At 34.2% G+C, this 26,630-nt stretch overlaps 1 protein-coding gene across 1 annotated transcript in view; it reads right to left on the bottom strand.

The window, feature by feature from the left end:
• Positions 1–2,197: 2,197 nt before the first annotated feature.
• Positions 2,198–26,630, bottom strand: part of LOC123541998 (uncharacterized) — a 38,228-nt gene continuing 13,795 nt past the window's right edge. The window contains exons 12-26 of the mRNA XM_045327628.2: positions 25,281–25,448; positions 24,500–24,546; positions 22,090–22,203; positions 19,860–19,976; positions 19,119–19,232; positions 18,406–18,450; positions 15,007–15,129; positions 14,727–14,840; positions 12,015–12,173; positions 6,565–6,678; positions 5,238–5,372; positions 4,898–5,058; positions 3,890–4,088; positions 2,743–2,766; positions 2,198–2,355 (exon numbers count right to left, since the gene is read on the bottom strand). Coding sequence (XP_045183563.2) covers positions 2,351–2,355; positions 2,743–2,766; positions 3,890–4,088; positions 4,898–5,058; positions 5,238–5,372; positions 6,565–6,678; positions 12,015–12,173; positions 14,727–14,840; positions 15,007–15,129; positions 18,406–18,450; positions 19,119–19,232; positions 19,860–19,976; positions 22,090–22,203; positions 24,500–24,546; positions 25,281–25,448 — 1,639 coding nt within the window. The 3' untranslated portion in view covers positions 2,198–2,350. The remainder of the gene's footprint in view (positions 2,356–2,742; positions 2,767–3,889; positions 4,089–4,897; positions 5,059–5,237; positions 5,373–6,564; positions 6,679–12,014; positions 12,174–14,726; positions 14,841–15,006; positions 15,130–18,405; positions 18,451–19,118; positions 19,233–19,859; positions 19,977–22,089; positions 22,204–24,499; positions 24,547–25,280; positions 25,449–26,630) is intronic.

The raw sequence follows: 26,630 nt of genomic DNA, 5'->3' as shown, positions 1-26,630 counted from the left end.
CTCATTCAAGACATGTCAGCCATTTACCCTTACTTACGCACAGAGATCAAGACAACGTGCATTGCTTCGGGTCAGTTTAGTTACAGCGCAGACGATATATTTCAGGGACTAGTACCATGTAAACTGTTCCTAGTGCGGCATTTAATGGCGATTACGCACAAAACCCATTCAACTTCAAGCATTATAACAGTAGTTCCATCGGTCTTTACACTGATAGACAATCCGTGCCTTCGCAACCGATGCAACCAAATTATTCGGCGGATCAATACATGGAGTGTTACAGAACATTGACTCTGTTTAGGAACGACATTAACATTACAGACCGAGATTATAAGAAGGGATATTGTCTGTACGCTCTTGATGTAGATCCTTACTACTCGTTTAGCACTAAAAGGAAGGGACATTGTCGACTAGAAATCAAGTTTACTGAGGCATTACCAGAGAGTGTGACACTGATTATGTACGCCAACATCCCAGAAGTACTCCATATCAACAGTGCCAGGGGAATCTATTTCAAATGAATAATTTAGAACTTGAACGTTTACTCAAAGGATATCCAGTAACAGTAAGCGCTCTGATCAAATTAAAGTTCAAAAGGGACAGTTCGTTATTTCTAACCCGGATACGAGTGATGGAACTGGAAAGCATTGGGTGACCTTTTACTTTACGATACAAGGACCTTATGAAGTCTTTGATTCTCTAGGAAAATGCCTAACGACTACGATGCCGGCTTTGAAACCATATTAACAAGAGCATGTCCTTTTCGTGTTATAACATCTTCGGAATCCCTCGGGAATCGTTGGTACCCTCGCCCGTTACCAAACAGTCCCTCAGGATTCTGCAGATGTTATAACACGAAAAAACATGCGTTATCCCTACATTTTCATCAGCTTTTTAGTATGTTCAATTATGAAAGAACTGAGCTGATTTAGATAATAGATTAAGAAATTTATGTAAACATAGTTTTTGTAAAATAAATGTTGGATAGCTACCCCTATTACTTATACCTTAGTCAAGTATCCTAGGTTGCCCACGGCTGAACCTGGTCTTTAGATCATGGTTTGGTCCTGGTGTTACCATGCTTAAACATTTTTGTTGAATAGGACTCTTTGTAATAAGTCTGACCATGGTTGAACATCCATGGTCAGGGATCTTGCCAAATTTGAACCAGGTTCAGTTAAGTTTTAAACATTGTGTAATTATGGTTGATTTATGGTCTGACCAAGTTTGAACCAAGGTATGACTGAATTTGAACTATGCCCAATTACATTTACTGCCATAAATTATCATGATCAGAGTATGTAAATCACCATTGGTAATGTCATGTGTCCAATGTAAAGGAAATCACATATCAAAAGAGCACTGGACAACATATTGACAAATGAAATGCCCACCATGAGTTTTGATCGAAAAGTTGTTGATAGGATTTTTTCTTATGTTTTATTTACCTTTATAGAAAGTTCGGGGACACGCATCTCTTTTAATTGAACTATTATTGTATGATTTATATACACGTTGAAGTACTACGTCATTCTCAGATTGTCTCCTTGCGCGATTCTGGAACCGTTAGGGGCGTTTATTGATTGGAATAGGGAAATTCTAGAAGGAATCTTAGTATTTAATTGCGACCCATTCCTGTAATCTGTCAATCATTTGCTTAATTAAATCGTACGTTTATACCCTTTAGAAACATTCTTGTTGGTATCAACGGCCTTTAAGAATAATACCAGAGTTGGGTTTACTTTTGCAACTAAACTTGTAAAAGATAACGTTATCATGTGCACAGAACCATACCAGTTCAAATGCCATGTTTCACTTTTACTTTACTATTCAATGTCCATTGCAATCACGGAGTCATTTCATTTTTGTTTGACAGAATTCCAATTTAGGCTAAACTAGCGACATTAGAGGTGCTGTTTATTTTATAATCTCTATTGAAAAGATCGATTCTGCTATTGTTTTGGTTGCTTACGTACATTTTGCTTGAATTAACTGTATGTGTAAGTAACTGCTAAATCAACAGAACAAAAAAATCTACTTAACACTTTACACATGAAGTGTGTCAGAAGTGTTAAATATAAGTATAAACACAAGCGGTAAATTGTAAATGAACCCACTTCCCCCCACCAAAAAAAAGAAGAAGAAAAAACAAACAAAACAAACAACAATTACAAAAAACAACAACATAAAAACACCATAAATGCATTTTCCTGTATTTACTGATCATGATATAATCACAACCCTTCGAGTTCTGACTTGATTAAATCAGAAGTTATATGTCCACAAAAGGTTTTCACACAATCATCAGTCATGTTGAAGATAAAGTCACGAACCATATTCCTCTTTGTCCTCATCCTGAAGAATATTAACAATCTGAAGCAAAATGCTTATCCTAATCAAATCATTATCAAACTGCGTCTGCCGTTTATTTAGTTTATGCAAAGGTTTCATTGAGTAAAAAACTTTGACGCATTCAAACGTTTCAGTATGTGCATGCATGCCAATAATAATTATAGGGAAAGTGAATACCATCCTTTGATCACTTATTTTTGTTCATATAGCGTACTGCAACCAACAACTCTCGCGCAGTATTTACATTAGATTATCTTTTATGAGAATGTAGAAATATAAAAAACAAAGATGACACACTGAGTAGAGATCATTTGATTTAAATATACTGCAAGAAACAATGCTATAGCTTTAAATTTAAAATACATTTTCCTACAGTAAAATATAACTTACCGATAATTGGAACACCAGGATTATCTGCAAAGAACGAATGAACATGTTTTTATCTAAATGTCAATGACGAGGTATGAAAACGGAACAAACATATGCATGAATATATTTTGAATATATTTTTACTACAAAAAGCATCACCTCGAAATGTTCAACAAAGACACATCTCGATATTAATTTTACGGTCTGTTGTGCTTATTAAATTTGAACACAATGTGTATGAGTATCGAGATGTGTATGTGTTGAACATTTCAAGGTGATGCTTTTTGTAGTAAAATTATTCAGGCATATGTTTGTTGCGTTTTCATATCTCGCCAGTGTATATGTCCATTTATCATTAAACCTCATTAATATCTATTAGAAAGTAAGACTGTTACAAGCACTATGTGATGATTATTCATATCATAAGCAAAAATTCATATTTCAATAATGTGACTGCTTCAACCCAATGTTACTCAACAATGGCAAATGTTTTAATGATCAATATGATGAAAATCATACAAATGTGTTAATATCACTATTAACATATTATATATTATATAAGAAGAGAATGTGAGAAGAATGACCGTTCATGTCCAAACTTGCCATATTTTTGTTAGATATCTATATTACTACAATATACAGTAAGACTCTTTTTAGAAGGATAAAATGAATACCACATGTTGTAAAGTTGGGAAAGATATCACTGAGGATATATGTGATATCAATTTTATCATCAAAACATGCGTGCGATTTCAAATCCCTGAAAATGACCATCTGCAAAATAGTTTTTCCAAAAGAATGATGCATGCAATTTCATGGTAATAAGCTTAGAATTGATTTAAGGACTTTGCTGTCTCATTCCGTGGGCTTAGTGCAAAACTATTGTGACTGTATATAAATAAAGAAGAAGATACAATAGTTTTGCGCTGAGCCTTCGATTTATTTTTTGTTTGTCACTTTTGTTTAGTATAATATGTTGATATCGCATGCGCTTGAGAATGTTATTGTAAACACTTGAATCGACCTAGTATCGTTTCGGTTGAAATTATTCAGAAATAGCCGTCATCACGCTTGAATAAGTTCACATTGTATTAGGGTTATTTGATTTGGAAACATACACTCACTTGTCATTCTATCACCAAATAATAAAGTAGCATAAAAGTTTTACTTTCACAAGGTCCCTTGTTTAACATCAAATCATCTATGGCAATATCTCCATGAGGTGTAGTTCCAACATCAGCTTTGACTACAACTTTATAGTCATGGGGAATGGAATTGATGGGGATAGTCACGACCGCTTTGTTCCATTGATCACTCTGCGACCCTACTTTAATAAAGATCTGCGTCTCTTTCCGTATGCATGTATCCTGAAGTTAAATGTTTATATCTCAAATGAGAGTTTTAGATATCAGAAAAAGTATATCTTCCTTCATATATAATTTTCTCTCACTCGTCAGTTCAACAAATTAAGATTTAATTATGATTGATTCGTGTGATATAAGTAGCTATGAGTTTGTGTAAAAGTACCCCCGGCAAATAGTATATACTTTTTGAATGACTTACCGGTCAAAAGTCAGAAGTTGAAGTAATAGTTTTCACTATTGACCTGTAAGCCATTTTATATGTGTTTTATTACCTGTCCTTAGAAAAAAAACTATTTTATTGTTTGTTCTCTTTTTTTTAAATACAAATGTATGACCTTAAACATGCGAATCTGTTTTGAACTATAGATCAGTCAATAGTATGGACAAGTAAGTTATATAAGGAGTCATGTCATAACTTTAACTATTGATCGGCGAGCCATTTTGAATGTGTTTTATTTTATGCCATCAGAAATAAAATCAAATATAGACCGGTCCGTTGGCACAAACTGTTCATATAAGGAATTATGTAATGATAAGCTTTACCAATCTACCTTAATTAATTATGCTGTATAGCACTGGTGCTATTGACTCTGTTCACACATTATTATTATTCAGTGAGAACTTCTCACGTAAATATCAAAATAATAATGGCAAATGTTGAAGAAAAAATACTTGTTCAAAACACAAACACGAATATCTTCATAAGAGTTTAAAACCAGTTACTAGTTTCATTTCTAGCGATTCACGATACCATGTAATGGAACGTATAGTACGGCATAAATATTTTGAAATCAAAAAGATTTTGTTAATACCTGCAAAAGAACAGACAATCCTACTGTAGCATCACCAAAAATATAATACCAAAACTCGAAACATTTTGTTCGATTTGCTGGTTGGACTGGAGAAATGAGAGCTGCATACTCGCCTTGAGCTCTTGGTCGTGACGAGTCAATATGCAAATACTTTCCTCTGCCTGGCAAAAGAAATGCGAAACGATAATATGTGTTATTAAAACGATATATCCTACAAATAGTTAAAATATTTCAATTGCAAAACCGTTATCAAGTGTATCAGTTAATGTCATTTTAGGATCAACATATACTATTTTGCTGATGCCACGGACATTTATGAAGAAATTCAAAAAGACGTTACCTGTTCCAAGAGTGTGGTCGTTGTCAGGTCCCGTTCCCGTACGTCCATTTTGTAAAGACCAATCGCTGTAGTGTTCTTGTCTCCATCTACACAAAGTCCCATTATCGAAATTGCAATTTTCTTGTTGTTTATCAGCTTCAGATATATAAGAAAAATATGTTAAATCATTGCAGAACAGTTCGATGAGTAAGTATTGATACAAAGGTTGAGTGAATAATATAGAAACGTGTTAAAAATTTAGGCGGATGTACCTTGTATTTTTAATGTTTATTGATAAGTAAGTATGTCTAAAATAGTCATTGCCAAAAATATTTAGAAAATATCAGAATTTTCCGAGTATAGTCCATATTACCATAAACATCAGTGCAAGGTGGCCAACCAACATGAACTTTGGATAATCTTGCACACGTAGACTAAGTCCCGAATCAGGCAATATATTGCCCATATTTTTCTTATTACTTTAAGGATTTTGCAAGATAAAGAGCGTCGAAGACCACAAAATATGTACTTTTTCTACGTAAACGTCAACAGTCATTTCTCAGTACTTTTCTCAAATACTTTGCGAACTGTGAAAGTGTGAACGTTATCTAAAAGTATGTCCACGAAAAACAGTTTGACAGTGTTTGCACAATATTTTATGAAAATCCGTCAAGTAATAAGAAAAGGTACAGGCAAAATGTTACCTGAATGATACGGTCTCTCCGTGTGGGTTGCAAAATGTTTAAATCAAGATATGGTTAACGAATAAATATCTATATCATCTTTAAAATTTATTACGTGTTATACTTTGTAAAATATAAAAATATGTATCTATTATATAACTACATAAAGTCTGTCAAAAATGCAGCTTGTATTTCAAAAGTAGAAAAGATCTGTATTGTACGTTTCGTATTGCATGTTGTCGGCTTACTTCCATGTGACATACATGACCTAATACAGTGAAAAGCGTACAAAAAAAACAAAAAAACTTTACTCATTTCTATGTTTATTAACATTGAAATTTTTTTTAAAGATTTTATTCGATAACAAAACAACAAATAGGTGGAGATATATAATTAAAAGGTCATTACAAAAATAGCCAGATCTGGGGTTTTGCATTCGGCTTTCGTTGAATTTGCTAGGACGGGACGCTCTCGGCGCTAGCACACGCCTCGGGAGATCCGATCTAGCAAATTCCACATGAGCTGATAACAGCATACCAGATCGAGCTACTATTATAATAACCCTATTAAATCATGATTTCAGAACGCAACAAAATATATGTTTCTTAAAAAAATCCGAATTTGTGCGAAACTTTTTGCGGGACTAAATACAATGCAGTACTTACATACAACGTTAACGTGGAAATGTCTCCTGATCGGAGTACCATTTCTATCAGTAGAGGTGCAGATATACTGTCCGGAATCTTCCAACGTGGCATGGATGGCATGAGGAGAAGGAGCTGTAAATACCAGGCAAAATGTAAAATCGAATATAATTTGAATTTTATGTACTTGTGATTTTGTTCTACACTATACTTTGAAATAAAATTTTCGTTTAATTCAAATATCTTTCTATACTTGCAGTTTTATCCAACGTGTAAGCTAGTAAAAAAGCATGGACATGTGTAACGAAAACAGAAGAAATTTAATGAATATCTTCAATATCTATTTGACACCACTTACATATATATGGCATTCATTCAAATGTATATTTTTATTTCATATTTAAGTTAGGTGATATTTTATTTGAAGTGGAAACCTTTACTGCATATTCAACATTTATTCCCTTTATATTTACTTAAATGTTTCCAACAGAAATTTATGTTCATATATATTTTATTTAATACGGAAGAAAGCAAAATCTATTTCTCATTTTGATAGTTAAACATAATTATTTTCCGATATTGTCTCTACTACTCATTTGTCTCGAATCTTTTATTTTCTCTTAACAACGTGTAAACGGCTAAAATAAGACCAGTTTCCATGTTCTAACGCATGCAGAGGTTTCTTGCTAACAATATGACGAAACAAACGGTTTACACCTTAAAACGTTAAATCAAGTACAAAGATCCCTGTAGCTAAAACGTGTACGAGTAACAATATTAATGCAGGCATTAGTTTTAGAAATATTTCATTTATTGACACTACAATTAGAAGAGCGTTACCTTTTATACTTTTTAATGCATAGTAAGAATTATCAATTTCCCATGGCTTTGGGAATTAAATCTTTGAAAAAAAAAGCACGACTGAGTAATATACAAAATAAAATGCGCAATAATAAGCATGATAAGAAGAAAAGCATATTTTTATTACTTGCTAGATTACGAAATAGCCATCGAACGTCTGCTAAGGAATTATTTACTTCGTTTGAAGTATGAGAGATATGAAAATTACAGATAACAAAAGAAAATGAATTTATCTATAATATTTTGTTAAAAATGTTTTGTTCGGGTTCCTATGCTTCTTATTAGTCAATCTTGGATAGTAAGGTAGTTCTGCACGTTCGGATAATTTTTTTTGGGGGGTCTACAATGTTAGAAATTGATAAAACCTGTTTTTTAATACTTTAGAAAATACTTAGAAAATTAAGAAAAGAAAAACAGATTTTTTGCTAGGCTGATATGAAAAACTTTGACCAAATACATGCAAGTTTTCATAATGGACGTCTATGGGAGAATGATAATTTTGCTAACATTTTCGAGAACACATTTTTTTTTCTACAGTGTAGATTTTTGTAGACTTCTCACGATCGTAAATAAACATTTTGCCTATAAAATGGTGAAATAAAGTGTATAGGTTCAAGATATTTGCCAATGATTAAAGAAAAGACCTCCGTGGCCGCGTGGTTATGATCGCTGTCTTCAAATCACTTGCCCCTCATCGATGTGGTTTCGAGCCTCACTCGGGGCTTTGAACTCTTCATTTGAGGAAGCCATCCAGCTGGCATACTGAAGGTCAGTGGTTCTACCCAGGTGCCCGCACGTGATGAAATAATGCAAGGCGGGGCACCTGGGGTCTTCCTCCACCATCAAAGCTGGAAATTTGCCATTAGATCTATTATTGCGTCAGTGGTTAAGGTTACTGACTTCAAATCACTTGCCTCTCGCAAATGTGGGTTCGAGCCTCACTCGGGACTTTGAATTCTGCATTTGAGGAAACCATCCAGCTGGCTTACGGAAGTCGATGGTTCTACTCAAGTACCCGCACGTGATGAAATAATAAACGAAGAGATACCTGGGATCTTCTTCCACCATTAAGGCTTGAAAATTGCAATATGACCTATGATTTTGTAGGTGCGACGTTAGACCCAACAAAACTAAAAACATATGATTAATGATATACACCATTTTGGGCTGATTTTAAAACATTTTTGGAATTATTTAATGAGTCAGATGTTATATTATAACATTTTATCTAGAAAGAAAGTAACGTTCTCGTAGTAAGTAAATCTACTCTCGTGTTGCTTTCATTTCGTAAAAGGATTTTCACCGCCGTACGCCGAAGCCAAGTTTTATTCTACGTGTTCAGGATATATGACGTTATATTTACGCCATTATTTCCGTTTTTTCAAACGTGCAGATCTATCTTACATAGCATACTACATAGTCCACTATGATAATACATGCCGTTCGTCAACTCAGAAATAAGTGATTCATTCTGATTTGTGTTATTAGAATATACTGTTCGTTTTGGTTTTACATTTAAATTCGAGGATAAGAATTGGAACAAGAGTTTGAGTTAGAATGGTAGAGTAAGCGTGACTGCTATTTCTTGTTGTCTTAGGGGCTAGGAAAACACTCTAATTACTCGAATATATAAGACGTTCTTAACTGACCGCAAACAATCGTTGAAAAAGTACAAAATACCTTTACAGGTTTTCCAGACACGTAGTTTTTTTTTGTTACTAGGTATTAACAATAATTATCAACCAAACCAGATATATTTTATAGGTAGGATATTACGGTGTTCCGTTAGGGCCAGCGCCTGCGAAGGTACGACGGTACGATGGCGAAGCGCGAAAGTACGATGGCGTAGCTCGACAGTATGATGGTGACAACACGACAGTGCGATGGCGAAGAGCGAAGCGCGATAGTCTGATGGTGACAGTCTGTCGTACTGTCACGCTTCACCATCGTACTGTCGCGCTTCACCATCGTAGTGTCACAATCGTACTGTCGCGCTATACCATCGTAGTGTCACCATCGTACTGTCGCGCTTCGCCATCGCACTGTCGTGCTTCACCATCGTAGTGTCACCATCGTACTGTCGCGCTTCACGCTTCACCAACCTTCTCTGTTTACTTAAGGGCCGACTTTAATGTATAGAATTCTACGGTCAGACGGAGGGCCGTGCTTTGGATTTACTCACTAATAATTTTGTTTAACATAAATCTACATTTTTATCTAATACGTTTCTTAATTAAAGCCCAGGGTCAGTGGTAAAAAGACATGGTCGGTCGGGTAAGCGGAAACAAACAACTGAATTCTAGACCTAATCAACACTTTTGCATAAAATTTACCAAAATCTTTTATAAGCAAAATTTATACAACAGTGTATTTTTATTATTTTAAACTGACAATATATACTTTTCACGTTTCATGGCTTGAAATACTGATTGAACAACATTTTCCCACAATGTAAATGCATTATCATTTAATTTTCCACAGAGAGGTTAATTTTGAATACAATGTTATTTAGTTTATTATAAATAACACTCGGTTGGGTGATATTCGTTTTTATTATATCTCTCATAAATGTCCAATGCAAATTTCCCATTAGTTTAGCTTGAATAATATATCATATTCCCCAGTGACTTTATATATCATGCGCTTCATCGTTATTTTCAATTTCTGCGCATGTGATATGATCCATAATTTGATATCACATGCGCGACAGCGCTATTTCGTTTTTCTGCGCCTGTGATATTTTTTTTTTCGTATGTCCCGTTGAGAGACTGATACTTTCGCATTGATTAAAAGACTGAGACGATAAATTTTTAAATGAGGCGCTTAGGATTAAATTACCTTTTCCGGTGTTCATGCATTTGTGAACCCAGTCAAGTTTCATTTTTTAATGAATTGTTCTACGTGCCAAAAAATCCGAAAAGAACTTTTTATCAAATATTGAATCGAAACTATCACCCTCATATTGATCTTACTAAGAAAATGAGTGCTCACACTTATAATGTTTCGTTTAGAAATCAGAAAGTTATTGCCGTTTTTCGAATGTTGAAAGATGCGCATAAATCATAGAGGTCAGCGATATGTAAATCTATCAAAAACGTTTTATTACACAGCAAAGTCGCCACAATTTCCGAGGCTAACAAGTAAAGACTCCTTAATTCTGTCTTCATTATATGGTTAGTAATTGGTTTTTAATAAATCATTATGTTGATTTTCCAGTAAATGTTTTGACCTTTCTGTATTTTCGGTATAATAAAATAAATATTGCATTCCTGAGAGGGTATTATGAAAAATGATCGCCCATCGAAATATCAATATAGACCTCTGCTGGCGCCTTGGTCGATATTCATATATCTCTTGGTGAACATTTTCCATATCACCCTCTCAGGAATGCAATATTTATATGATATCATCATGCCAGATGATATTCATTTGAGTGACACTCTGCCGGGGAACTTTCATTTGAATAGCATCAGGTCTGGTGATTTTCATTTTAATAATACATTTACCCTTTTCCGCAAAGCGTTCCAATTATTTGATGATTGAACAGACTTGACAATACTATATAATATAGAATTTAATTTAAGTCGGCCCTTGAGTAAACAGAGAAAAAATAGAGAAACGCGACAGTACGATGACGATAAGTCCAGTACGATGGCGACACTACGATGGTGAAGCGCGACAGTGCGATGGCAAAGCGCGACAGTACGATGGTGACAATACGATAGTGAAACGCGACAGTGCGATGGCGAAGCACGACAATACGATGGCGAAGCGCGACAGTACGATGGTGACACTACGATGGTAAAGCGCGACAGTGCGATGACGAAGTGCGACACTACGATGATGAAGCGCGACAGTACGATGGCGAAGCGAGACAGTACGACGGACTGTCACCATCGTACTGTCGCACTCCGCCATCGTACTGTCGCGCTTCACCATCACACTGTCGTGTTGTCACCATCGTATTGTCGCGCTTCGACATCGTACCGTCGTACCGTCGCGCTTCGCGTTCACAGGGAGCAAGCGCAGGCCCTAATGGAACACCGTAGGATATAAATGATCACACAGGCCCTAATGGAACACCGTAGGATATAAATGATCACACAAATTCTATCATCAGAAAATGATTTTGCAATTTAAACAAAGTTAAATGGATGTATAATGAATGCGTACCTAATATGTACCTTTATCAAATATTATCAAAGACACTGCAACAGGAAAATTGTTTGCCCAATTTTGTGTAACAAACATCTTGTATTTCGTAAAGCACCAGTTGGCAATTTCACTTTCATTAAAAAGGGATAATCATGCAGTAAGGATTACTTTTTCAAAGTTGGTAATTGAATTGTTTGACTAATACATAAATAAAGGCTATTAAGTTTGTCCGAATATATGTTTCGTTGTTTCCTACTTGAACTTGAAATGTCGAGAGTAAAACATTCAGTAAAGTAAAATATAAAGTTGTAACATCTGTAACGTACTACAAAAATTGTAATAACATGATATGATCTTAGATAAGGTTTCAAGTTTTCATTGTTAATATCCATGTATGTTTATCTTCAAAACTCCCAATCATTTAAAACTATACATTTTTCGAAAATTGTACAAACTTGCAGTAAATACATCATATCCACCACATGCATTCAATTTTGTCCAGTGCTCCGTACTTGTGTGTGAAGTGCTCGTCGAACTGCTGCATTTCAAGGAAAAAAATCTACCGACATGAACCTGCACGTATGTCACTGCATGTCCGCCTTCACTCGATTGTCCTAATATGTTAACAGATTAAAGTATACATGTTAGTTGTAAAACATATTTCGTTTTTCGTTTCAGTTGTACTTGATTTTAATATACGCCTTGTGTCCTTTCGTACGGGCTTCTTTGTAGTGCAAACGAGTTTTCGCAACTCAGTTGTATACAATGCTACATCTCACAAGACTCTCAACTCTACGGAGTAAAGGGACACGTGATTCATTAGAGAGTTTGAGATTTCAAACTTCGCCTTCCCCTTCAACGTCTCTCATATATATTTTGGGCTCAACGTCACCGATATGCGTGTAGTTTATTTATATCACACGTTGCTACTAAAGTTTTCCATGTAATATCACGTAAGCCTAAGACTTCTCTTTATTACTATGCGAAATAAAAAGCTTAGTTTCAGGATTTCTGCTTTTCAAGTTATTTGATTATCCATATATATAATTAGACTAAATTTGATGCGAAACACTATCAATAGGTATAAGAATAATGAAGTTTTGTATGGCTAATGATTTTAACTAAATACATTGAATTGAAACTGGAAGTATGAAGTTATCAACTGATTTTGAGAAACTTTGAGATTTTGTTCAAACTTTAACTTCTACGGCATATTTGTGTCCCCAGGCGGTATCGATTATACCAGATGGGCCTTTTTGTCGTATGAAGTGAAGTTTTGAACGTCCGAATATGTGATATCACGAAAGTCGAAACTTCATTCTTTTTACAAGTACTCTGTCCACATACTCGGCATCAAAGACTGAAATCTTGATGGAGGCACATGGCATGACAGTCATTTTACTTGAAAAATAAATAATTACGCGCGATTATCATTTGGTGCAATATTTTATTTTCACATTCAAATAAAATCAATCTGTTTCTGTCGGACACTTAATACGACAATAGCGTTTTAATTATAAACATAAAATGGTATTTGTAAGACGGAAAATTCTTCTGAAGTATCAGACAATTTCAGATCTATCATGATGAGAGACGTTTCCTGTTAGCCGTATGGGATAACTCCATCCTTGAAATGCACGGAACCAGAGCCTGGCAGAAGAAAATTGTGGGTTAATTCCCCCTTTGATTCTTCCATTTTACAAAGAAAGTCGGTCTTGAAACTCGGCGTGACCCTACCCTACCCCTACCCCCACCCCCTCCGCCTGAAATGGGTGACCCCTCTTAATGTTGGTGTCCTTGTAACCAAAATTCCTGGATCCGCAGATGCTTTACTTATAAAATAGTATATTAAAATCATATTGTGCTGTCTGAGAGTTTGGCATTATACAGAGTCATACATAGTGTCATTATCACGTCGATATGATCATTATAGGTTATTAACTTTGTATGTGGATATATGCACGAGTTCTGCAGCGGTAATATTGCGCGACTTTAGGAGCGCAATATTGTCCGCGAAAGAACGATGATAACCTTTTTATTACATATCCACTATCAAATGATTAATTTATATCTAAATTATCGTTCTGTCACGAAAGACAGGAAAAAATACGGAAAAAATTCTCCGAAAACGCAATAAACAAAGCAAACTGACGCGCATTAATATTTTCCGCGAAAATGACGTCAACTTGTCGCAACGTGCGCTCGGACGCCACGGACGTCACGCGATTCTTTCCATTACAACGTTAAGAAAACACTCCACGTCCTATATTAGTCCAACTCATTTCAGTCTGATAAATTACTACGTGCCAGTATCTAATAGGTCAGATTAATCAAAGTGTAAAAGTAAGCAAAATATTGCATAAATTACAAATTAAACAAACACACAATAGCAACAAAAATCTAAAGAAACGAGATCCGCAATGGACGGACCGTCAGGGGAGGTAAATAGAGTCACGGATTGGGACTAGTCCGATATGAAAGCGTTCAACGTCATGATATGGAAAAATATTGCACGAAACCCAATGGAAAATAATTTTAAGTAACTATGTAATAATCATTTTTATTTCCTCTGATGTATGATTTACAATCGTGCATTGTATACTGACTATACCGACATAATTTTATATAAAACCTAAATGTTTGGAGCAACACTAACGAGTTTTTTTTTACATTGTTGACATTGTTTTATCGTTTTATTTATTTATTTATTTTTGTTTGTTTGTTTGTTTGTCTGGTTTTTTTTTTTTTTTTTTTTTTTTTTTTTTTTTTTTTTTTTGTAATCGCTCTAATATAATATCCATGCGATGATTATATTAATTGAAATGTTTTTAATTTTTTCATTTTTAAAACCACTTGTAAAATTCTTGCCATTTCGGACAACTGGTATCAAAATGCACGAAAAACACGATCATAATTACAGATAAATTGAATGGGCGGATTAAAAGAAGTAAGGTTCATTCTAATCTTTGAAATCTCAAGGAATTTTAATCGAACTTCATACGTTAACTTCGCAAGAGACGTTGAAGGGGAAGGCGAAGGTTGAAATCTCAAACTCTCTTTATCAAAATTTTGACGTTCTCGGCCTTGGACACTGTAGACTAATTTCGTTTGCATCTTGAATGAAAATGATATTAACTTATTTTATGTTTGTTGTCAAACCAGCATACCTGATTTCTCACAAAGATGCCCAGTGAACCCAGGAGGACATACGCAGATAAACTCTGTCGAACGGGAGAAACATGTACCTCTAATACATGGGGTCTGCATACATGGATCAGTAGCTGGAATATTGTATGACATTATGTTATCTGTTTGTTATTACCTGCCAAATGATAATTATAATGTCACTTGAACATATAATTATTATTTAAAACAAAACGTAATATATATTTTAAAATCATTAGAAAATCATTCCAGAAAACAAACATTTCGAAACTTAACACTTACTCATTTCTAATTCACAGCTTTTTCCAGTATATCCGATGGGACATACACAAGTATACTGCATTTTATGGTGAAAACAGTTTCCTTTTCCGCATGGATTAGGGTTACAAAGCTCCTGTTCTACAACTGAATTATAATATGCTATTAGAAAAACAGTAAAACCTTTTATTTGTGAAACATATGCGTTGAATACCTTATGTTATTTTGTTGATTTTTACATATTTAACAGGTATTTTAGTTTCTACTTTATGATTTGCATACACCTTCAACAAGTTTTAAATGGAATCTAGAAGGCAAAGTATATCTGACATTTCCAAAAGGCAAAACTGCTTAGTAAAACAAGTGAATGAAGTATTGCAATGCAATACAAAGTCCCCTACTGGAAGGCACCTAATTTTCTCTACTGCAGTATAACATAATAAACTGATATCTGTCGATGATGTATAAACAATATTGTTCTATATATACACTATAATATAACAAAGCACTTGGATTAAAATTTGCATATATAAAAACGTACAGCTATTTTCATTTGGATTATTTTGGCCTATTATACAAAAAGATATCATAAAAATTATTTATAGTAACAACAAGTGAAATTAACCCTAAAAGAATCTATAAAATATAATTCCACAAGAAACTCTTTACAAGGTAGAGATAGATCAAAATACACCTAAAATTTGGATGTACCATGCATGTTGTACCACGGAAAAGTGGTCTCGATATTTTCCTACGGCCAGTAATAAAAAAAGTTACAATATAATCTATTTATAGTAACAACAAAGAGACATAATTCTAAAAAAAATGTGCCTCATAGTGGTGAACATTTGTGCCAAGTATGACCTTGACCCTAGACCTAGGGACCTGGTTCTGGCGCGCGACAAATCGTCTCATGATGGTGAACATTTGTGCCAAGTTACATTAAAATCCCTCCATGCATAAAGAAGAAATGCTCCAGACAAAGTCATTCTTGAATTTGACCTTTGACCTCTAAGTATGACATTGACCTTAGACCTAGAGCCGGGCCTTTGCGCACAACATGTTGTCTCATCCAGGGAAATGTTTGTGCCAACTGATATTTAAATCCTGTTTTGCATGACAAAGTTATAAACCGGACAGGAAAAAAATCCTATTAACCTTTGATCTCAGTGTGACCTTGACCTTTAGGCCAGGGTTCTGGGTGTTGCGCATGACACGTCTTCTCATCATGGGGAACATTTATGCCAAATAATATTGTAATCCCTTGGTGGATGACAGAGTTCTGGACCGGACAGGAAAAACACCTATTGACCTTTGGCCTCCAGTTGTGCCCTTGACCTTTGAGCTAGGGGTTTTTGCGCATGCTTGTTGTCTCATCATAGGGAACATTTTTGTCAAGTAATATCAAAATCCCTTCACGGATGGCAGAGTTATGGACCGGACAATAAAAAAGCCCTATTGATATTTGACCCCCAATGGTGACCTTGATCTTTCGGCAAGGGCTCCGGGATTTGCACATGACATGTTGTCTCATCATGGGGAACATCTGTGCCAAGTAATATAGAAATCCCTTAATGAATGACAGAGTTATGGAACGGACAGGAAACAGACCCTTTTCATGCCATGTTACCATTTGACTGCTTAGTGCGACCTTGACCTTTGAGCTAGGGTTCTGAAAGTTGTGCATGACACATCGTCGTATTATGAGGTACAATTGTGCCAATTGATATTAAAATCCCTTCATGGAATGAAAGTTATTGACCGGACAGGAAAAAATCCCTGTTGACATTTGACCTCCAATTGTGACCTTGACCTTTGAGCTAGGGGTGCAGGTATTGCGCAAGACATGTCGTCTTATCATGGGGAACATTTGTGCCAAGTAATATTAAAATCCCTTGATAGATGAAAGAGTTATGGACCGGACACGAAACAGACCCTGTTCATGCCATGTTAACATTTGACTGCTAAGTGTGATCTTGACCTTTGAGCTAGGGGTCTGAAAGTTGTGCATGACACATCATCTTATTATAAGGTACAACTGTGCCAAGTGATATTAAAATCCCTTCATGGATGGGAGAGTTATGGACCGGACAGGAAAAAAGCCCAGTTGACCTTTGACCTCCAATTGTGACCTTGACCTTTAAGCTAGGGGTCTGGGTTTTGCGCACGAGACGTCGTCTCATCATGGGGAACATTTTTGCCAAGTATTATTAAAATCCTTCGTGGATAAAAGAGTTATGGGCCGGACGCAAAATTGCGGACAGACGGAATGACGGAATGACTGACGGAATGACGGAAAAGCGCATTCCTATAATCCCCGAAACTGGTTTTCAACCAGTAGGGGACTAATAAAAAGAATGCAGTAAATATATATACTACTTCACTAAAAACTTGTTTCAATGTTTACTCATTGTAAAATTTGGCCTGATTAAAACTGCAACTAGATTGAACCATATAAAACAACCTTTCAGGTTAGTTAATTTGGGTCATAATTATTTCAGCTTTAAAACGTCAAAGTTATTTAAATGTTTATGTGTGTGATAGTAAAGGAAACTGTCTAGTCCATAATGACTGAAAGGTTATTGGAAACTATTTTTCAATTTGTATTAGCCACTCCTCGTAAGTATGTGTCAGTTATAAGATTATTACTTAACAGAAGATAGTGATTTAAAATGGGTCTAGCTATGTGGCAGCATTTTATCAGCTTACATTTTATACGAAATATACATATGGTTGTATTTCAGTATTATACCAAACCGATTAACTGGAATGTAGGAGCTGAATTCCTGTCTTACATTTTACAAGACATCGAGCGATTATGATAACACTAGAATTGTTCAGTTTTTATTAAGTTAATGTTCCTCCACAATATGTGATACTTGAACATACTTTTCTAAATATCTGAATACACAGCGTTTCGAAAAATCTTCTAACTAAAATTTTGGGAAAATAATGTCTTTTTTCTAATAATTTAATTGGTGACTGGAGTTGTTTACCATGTTGAACGCAGTTGGTACATAAATAATGTTTAGCCCACTATAGATGCAACATAATGTATAATTCACTTTTCCTTCTAATTTAGGTCAGAACTGCGTCTCGTTTTGATCTTGGCTTTATTTCTATACTCTTCTATTACCTTTTAAAAATTTCAGCTGTAACATAAAATTCTATTAAAAGGAAATATCTAATTACGTGTCAAAAATATTTCAATTTTGCACTGGATGGAATTCAAAATTACAACCAAAAATATACTACAAACTTAATTGACCTAAGTTTTTTCTATGACCTTTAGAATGTGACAGTTTTATTTTTAACAAGGTAACGTTGGTTCTGGCTGTTGAACATTGACAATGACGTCTTTGATAGAACTCTTCTTTTTTTAAAAAAAGTCAAACTAATTTAATTAACAATTACAAACAATACCTTCGGAGCAGCTTTGGATTCCACTTGCTTGTGTCGGACATTTATCTACAAATATGAATAATTATATCTCTATATTTCAGAGAAATATGCTGACTGATTGGCATAATCTACATATATACTTACTCGTATATATGTGTATCTATATTTGAATATGATAATAAACAATCAAGTAACATTTGAAAGAAACGGTACTAATATTGCAGCTTTTTTGTTCTAGAAAATAAGATCGTAACTTATTTTCTTTGTTTTATGTTAAAAATTCTAAAAGTTTGAATATAATCTTCGACCGGCAGGTAACAACATGATTAAAGAGTCACGCCCCTAGACGAACATAATAACTTTTTAAAACAGAAAATAATCTATGTAGCTAAAATCCTAAATCATTAGTATTTTATTTGCTTAGTTAATGAGTAAAGTATAAGTAATACATTCTATCTACAATTACTTTAAAGGAAACTCTTTCTAAATGTCGAAGAGTCTGACACACATCAGAAAGCGTGTTCATCTAAATAAATGCGGAAACAAATTGTGATAATAACATTACATTCAAGTCATCATGGTGGCATTTGATATATATATCGAATGTAAACATTTTTAGCAAACATTATCAAGGCTAAGCATAACTTTGTTGCAAGTAAGGGGAACAAATGTTATCCCAAGAATCTTCCACATTCTCTCTTCTTTTATATTTAATATGGTGCTAGTAGGCTCACCGTGTTCACATCTTGTTCCGTTATAACGCTCATAACATCCGCACTCATAACCATTTATTTTGTCGGTACAAACTCCATGTCCATTGCAGCTATCGTTAAAACAGTCGTTGATATCTGAATATAAAATATCAAATGTAATTAATTAAATTAATTCTATTTAGTTTTATGCCGAATTTGTAGTAACTGTTGTGACTTACATTTTGAACATATAAAAATGGTTTCAGGCATCAGTCACCATGTTGTTAACAATATTCTCCGAATAACTTTATACTTTAACAAAAATGAGAAAACAGTTATTTATCTAAAGATCGCACCTACCAAAGACCATTAAATGCGAGCACCTCTGAATTGTCCAATTAACCGAAGCCAACATAACAAGCAGTGGTCAACATTGGAAGAAAATTAAAAAGATCCTTTTCCCAACAATTTATAATACAGACAAATATGACATACGTTTGCTTAAAACTCAGTCAAGCCAAGTCAAACTTTTTTTCCGTGAATGCATTCTTTGCTTAAAGACTTGGTCATGAATATCTGTTTTCAAACAAGAAATAAGCACCATACGTATTCATATCGTGCCTCACCGTGATGTAATGCATGATATGTTGTATATGGCCTCCTGTTTTATTCGCTTTCTTTTTTGTTCATGAACCACTAAACAACTTTTATTTGCTATTGCTTATACACGAAATATTTTAATAGTAGGAAAGCCGCGGTATAAATGTGAAATAGTAAACATACTTTCAGAACATGTTCGTCCGCTATATCCCGGCTTACAGTAACAGAGCAAAGAAGAATATCCGGTACATAGAAGTGTACCCGTCGAGTCGCATGGATCTGGGTCACATGGATCAAACTCTGAAAGTTTAATGAAATGAACCAGTCAGTTTACGTACCGTGATATCAGCAGACAGACAATTATTTAAAATATATAATTATGCTTTTTCTATCTGTTGTAATGTTATTTACATCTACATATATCAGATTAATGTGAATGCAAAAAAGAAGAAAAACAACAACAAAGTTTTTACTTGAGATTAATGTATTTTTAATATGAACATCGTAACTTTCTATAGTGTTTGAACTTAACATTCCAACAGAAATGATAAAGATACAATCTTGAGCATTATTACACAAAAATTGAATAATTGTTGCTAAGCGTATCCATGCTACACCACGAATAGAGCCACCAAGCTGTAAGGTTACCTTTTGTCAAACATTTATCAAAAAGTGAGCATTGCATTAAAGATTAATGAGCTTGTACGAGAAATTCAACATTCCTATTTCACAATTATTGAATATTGCCATAGCGACAACAGCACTGTATGATAACTACAACGGTAGCTGTACGTTTGGATCCGTCCAAAATGGCCTCTCCCGAGCAGAAAAGACACAAATACCGCGTAAGTTTTTCTGACATAATATTTTAACATAAAACATTATACCATTTTGTCTCATCATTCAAAGATCCTAACTATGGATTATAAATTGATCAAAGCATTCCTGTTTAAATCATAAAGTGATAATAACATGCAGAATATGACAAGGAAGTAACATAACTTTAAATCGATATTATAAAATTCTTGCAATTATTATCATTAGTAAACAATTTTAAGACGAAAGAAGAAGTATTTTTGTATATGTAGTCATTGGTCTTAAAACTAAAAGTTTACTATTTGTGTAACTAAAATACAACCTGAAGTCAACCACAGGTATCAAGTATGTAGCGGTTTAGATACAAGTAAGCGATAAACAGTAACAGTTTGGATTAAACATATGTTACGGTTTGGACAGCATCTAAATTCACATGATCGGTATCAAGGTTACCAAAAACCAGACACAACTACAGTCATCTCAATCACTAATTTCTTGTATATCAGAGCGGCCTGGTATGTGGATAGCATAAGAAGTAGTGAGTTGGATTTTTCGACGAATTGACACAAAAAGGTCATATATAATAATAAGCAACATCTTGGGAAAGAAGCAAAATATCAAAGCAAAAAGGAAACTCTGTCTGTAAACAATTCAAGAATTATCATTGTAACTAATTATTTTTGTTACTGACAAGTAAAAATGTGTTACGTACAATAAAGGATTTCGTTCCGAGAATATAAATAAGATAAAGCATTATATGTCCTAAAATATATCTATTAACGCATGGGGTGTAAGTTCGTTTGAGTGCCTAACTGTTTGAGATTTTCAAAATCATTCGTTTTCGAAACCACGGGTCCGGTGACAAGCCAGACTTCCGTTTCTAGGATGATTTGATCTAAAACAAATTCTTGTAAAGTTCATTTGCCTACTTAATACATCATATCTTTTAAGAACAGCGATCAGCAAATGAATAGAACCTAGACCCCTATTAAAAAGCCTAGTTTGACGTTTTCACCACCAATCTAAATAAAAACGGCCTATACAAACTCGTTTTCTACATTGAAGAATTCACACATTTTAATGAGCTAATATGCAATGCAGAGGTTTCGTACCTCTGAATTTGGCTTTGTCAAAAGGTTATACCATCTTTTCAACTTACCAAAGTTTTAGTAAGATTTCGTATGCATGTATGTATGTTTGTTTCACGGACCCCTTTAAAGAATGAAATCAAACTTCACAACGATCAACGCTTGTTCACTGTGATGATCACACATGCAGTGCATTAGTTCCATGAATCTTTTTGCGTTTTAAAAAAGGTTATGTCCCTATTGTGAATTTGCAATTCTCGGTTAAGGTTTTGTATGTTAGCAGGTATCTCATTTAGCATTATACGAGGGAAAAGTTAATGGCTTTATGTATATGTATTTATAGTTATTCTGTAATGAACAATTCTTAGTAGCTATACTTCCGTTTTTGCTACCATTACGTGTATTAGAGATTAAACTACCGGTGATAACTTTCATGTACACTATCTTATAACTTTTGAAACAAAGTTGATTTATCTCATATCTTTTGAAATAAGGTAATTCATACTTACTAATTTCACAAAATTTTCCAGAAAAGCCAGGTATGCATTTACAACTGTATCCGCCTGTAGTAATATTCATTTTACACTCGCCCGAATTATGACATGGTGCCGATAAACATGGATCTGTATAAAATATTGTTGATCGTTTTAATAAAAAAAATACACCAGGCTACACATGGCGTAGATTGGATAAGCGCAGATACCATAGTTGAAGTATTATAACTTATTTAATGATGACGATAAACAACATTTTGTGTCAACATCGGTCGGTTTGTCACCCGTGTGTTTTGTATAATACCGAACGAATAACAGGTGACCTTTCACTCATTATCAAAGACAGCACGAGCAAATACATTTGAGAAACAGCAAGTATGCAGTTTTTTTCATTATCATGTTTTAAGCAAAGAAGTATAAAATACACAGAATGGCAACTGGCTGTAATCTCGCGTGAGCTCGTGTCAGAGCGTGATTCGGCGTTATCTTACTAAAAACAAACATCGGCGAGCATGGAGTTACAATTTGTACCTTTAAAACTACATTTAAAATACATGTTAACTTCTAAAACAAAATTAGTTTAATTTGAAATGGTCTTAAGACACGAAGTACACGTTTTTTTGCCATCGAAAGAAGCGTGGTCATACGGTGATAATTATTTTACCGATGAATAATTGCTTTCGAATACAAAATGGCGCGTGGAGAAAGCGCCACTTCCGGTAAACGAGATCTCGTTTTTTTTGTCACGGGAGGTTGGCGAGATTTGCTCTATATGCCTATCAAGTTGCCAATCTATTTATTTTTATAGCTCTTTGTTTTAAGGAATGAGATTCAAAACGCTTAGTATCTTAAATGAAATGTTTACACCAGTCTCATACATTTCATGTGCTTATGTGGTTGTATTTTCACCGGCAGTAAACCAGTTAGAAATCTCATATTGAATATGTATATAAATGTCGTGCATAATAAGCTTATCAATGTTTGGCCGTGGTCTTTCTTGCTGCATATTGCTATGACCTGTATATGCAATGAAGGGATTCGCTCCGAAAAGAATTTATAGAGCACTTATAAGATCACTAACTTGCAAAATCCATTCAGGCTGGACATTGAAATTTAATAAACACCATTTATTTATAAGCGTAAAATCAAATACCTAGACAGATTTAGGCTTTATGCTTACTGCATAAGTTCATTCTACCGTATACTAATAATAACATTTGTCTGTGCTAGTAAAAAGACACTCGCTTTGTATGGAGGAGACCCGTTTTGCAAGACTTCGTTCTCGTTTTGTCTTTCAATATTTCTTCGTGAAAAAGCTTTTACAGACGGAAGATCAAAATACTCGAAATGAAATATATAAATATAGTGAATGAAATACGTAAATGTTTTTCAATTAATTATTCAAATTACATAACAAGGTTGTTATATGTTTTCACTCAGTTAAAATATTTCACTATCATGTTTGGCTCATAAGTGTTGGCTTTGCCACTGCTCGGTCGAAGGCGGTTTCTAACTGCCCGTATTATTCTCATTTGTTTGCTTTGTTTTTGTCTGTGGATGTGTTGATCTATGAGTGCCAGTCTTGTGCACATCAATATGAATTTACACGGGAATCTCATTTTCGTGTTTCTTTTTCATCGATACAATCACAGTAAAGGTGTTACAGCATGCGAAGGAAAAAGGCCGAATATTGTGTCCCATAGCTCTATCGGGTTTTTTAAGTCTGATACAATCACAGTAAAGGTGTTACAGCATGCGAAGGAAAAAGGCCGAATATTGTGTCCCATAGCTCTATCGGGTTTTTTAAGTCTGCACTCCGTGAGCCAAGATGCATACCCTTTACCTTCACAAATGACCAAAGCACAAATACATTACGTGATATCAAGTTCAGATCTGTTACATGTATAGCAGATGCATCACTTTTCGAAATGCTAGAAATGTGGACATGTTTGTTGGCTAGTTTTAAAGTTGGCACCCGTCTACGTATTTTGTTAACGTTCTTTGTATTCAGCACAATTCATGTTAAAGTTCCTTAAGGCTTTAATTTTTATGTTTAAATCAAATAAAAGAGCTGTCCAAACAGATGCTATACATAATTACATCATTAGAATAATACTACTTCCATTACTGAACATAAACCATACCATTAGAACCAAAACGGAGGTAATTAAATAACAATGAGTTCAATAAAACTTCTGATTGTATTAATCAATAATAAAACCTTTAATAGATATTAGAGAAACAAATGATCAAAAAGTTGATGTAACAAGAAATCAATATATTTTATGTTCATAACAAAAAATGGGGCAGCTACATTATAGACAAAGGCATCATGCGCCTTTAAAGTGTATCCAGACAGAGATCTAACATTTTAACTAAAAAAGGTGTACATTTGTTGTAAAGTAAAATCATAGTACATAATTACCAAGTGGCTCTATCTGAATCCTTATGCACATTTCCTGGCTGTTTACTCTGTGAAAATATATAATTGTACGTGCATTCATGTTGTCAGCATTGGCGAATATATTTCTAAAAATTCTATATTCATTATACATGTTGTATGGAAAGAAATTGCGTTTATTGTCGCATAAACAACACTGATGTTAAAATATCATAAACGGCCCTTTCCACGAGATTGCACGTGCAACCTGGCGTCATCCATAAAACACATAAAGAAAATGGCATCATTTGAACAATTATATCGAAATTTGACATAAAAATTAAAATTAGATGTGCGCAAGTCGTTTAGGCTGTTCTCTTTAGATGTTGAAATTTTCGATATCCTGACATTTATTTTGATATTTCTGATACTCATGGAAAGCAAACCACGTATTTTATGTAGCAAGCTACCAAAAAATGTAAATATAAGATAATGCTAACACGACTCATGGATTTGCAAGGAGTCCCAATGTGGTTTATATCCTTAAAAACGCACCAAAATAAAGGATTTAGTTCTTAAATAACGATAATTGTCGTAAATGATTTCTTATTAGTTTAATTATTCATTTCCAAATTTATCATTAAAGTGAAATAACATTTCCATTTACTTAATAACGTGTTTGATGAATTATAATCATAGCAAAGTGAGTTTTAAATTCCATTTCCATAAATAATAGTATTTCACAATTAGCTAAAGAATGATCTAGATTAATTCAATTACGTACACAACTGAATTAAGACAATTAATGTTGTTAAAACGGTCATACCCATTTTCATCTGACGCCATGAAACAGATTCTGTTTTTCCCATGGACGTGATGTTCAAAAGAAAGATCCATTTTGTACATCTGTTCGCCTTTATGTGTGACCAGCTCTATTGGACTAAATTCGTAGCTTTCAACATAGCTTTCTGTCACTTGTATCCTTGTAATATTGCTTGTAAAAAGAATAAAATTGATAGATCTGAAAAACCAGACTTAACTGTTTCTATTATAGAAAATGATTCTGAAATATCCTCCCAACAAGTGTCATCTTCGTATATATCCATATGATCCACACAATGTTCAAATTTCAAAAGTTTCTCTGATGTCTATTGTTTCTGCAATTTAATTATTGTATATATCTTTTATATTTATTTTTCGTTTTTTCTATAAAAAAGAATTTGGCCGATTGCTTGGATTGAAGGCAAGCCTCTTTGAAAAGGAAATGAACTATCGGCATAGAAATTTCAGAATACAATCATATTCTACAAATAACCATCGTTAAGGCCATTCCGTGGTTTAATATGATATACAATAGTTAAGTAATTTGTTGACTTCTGAGTATATAACATAATATCGTGTAAACTTGTTTTGTCTTTATTTGTTATTTGATAATACCCATAAAGGCCAAAGTTATATTTCCCCGTTTAATATTTGTAAGTATGAAACATTTCAAAAGTTTTGTTTTCACAGCAAGCTTTTATGCGAGAGCCATTCTATAAAAATAATAGCAATCGTGCTATTGTACATAGTCTGTGCACAGTATCACCCTTGAATTCCACACACTTCCGCAGTCGAGAAATACAGTAGGTGAACGCTACAGCGTTGTCTCCACTTGGTATGGTCTTAAGTAACTGAAAAATAGCTCTCCAAAGTGCTTTATTCGATAGATATCTGCGCCAAGTCGTAAAAGGAAAATGCCACAAGTATTTAGATCTGGTGAATAAGCAGAATGATTGATTTGTAAAATCTTTTCATCTCTCAGAAACTTTTGAACGATGGTATTTGTCGCATTAACTTGAGACCGCAAAGACCATTGGGCTATTTTTTCTTTGTATTTTCGTTTAACAGCTTTCAGTACTTTGCTCTATAAAATGTTCTAGTGACTGATTTTCTAGTGACTGACTTTCCTGACGGTGTAGGAATTGTTCGACAGTACCCATTGAGTTAAAGAATATGGAATACAAAACCTTTATGACACATTTAGTTCTTTTTGCAATTACAGGTCTATTTCAACCTTTTCACAGCCACTGCCTGTTGTCAACGCAACGCTGTGGCTCATAAAAGTATATCCAGGTCTGTTTGCTGCTGTGTCATTGTGCGGTCACCTAAATTTGAGAAACATTTCAGCGTTTCT

The sequence above is a fragment of the Mercenaria mercenaria genome, chromosome 1 (assembly GCF_021730395.1).
Source record: "Mercenaria mercenaria strain notata chromosome 1, MADL_Memer_1, whole genome shotgun sequence".
Taxonomy (NCBI): Eukaryota; Metazoa; Mollusca; class Bivalvia; order Venerida; family Veneridae; genus Mercenaria; species Mercenaria mercenaria.
Note: the sequence above shows the minus strand (reverse complement) of the source record. Positions and strands in the feature narration are given on the sequence as shown.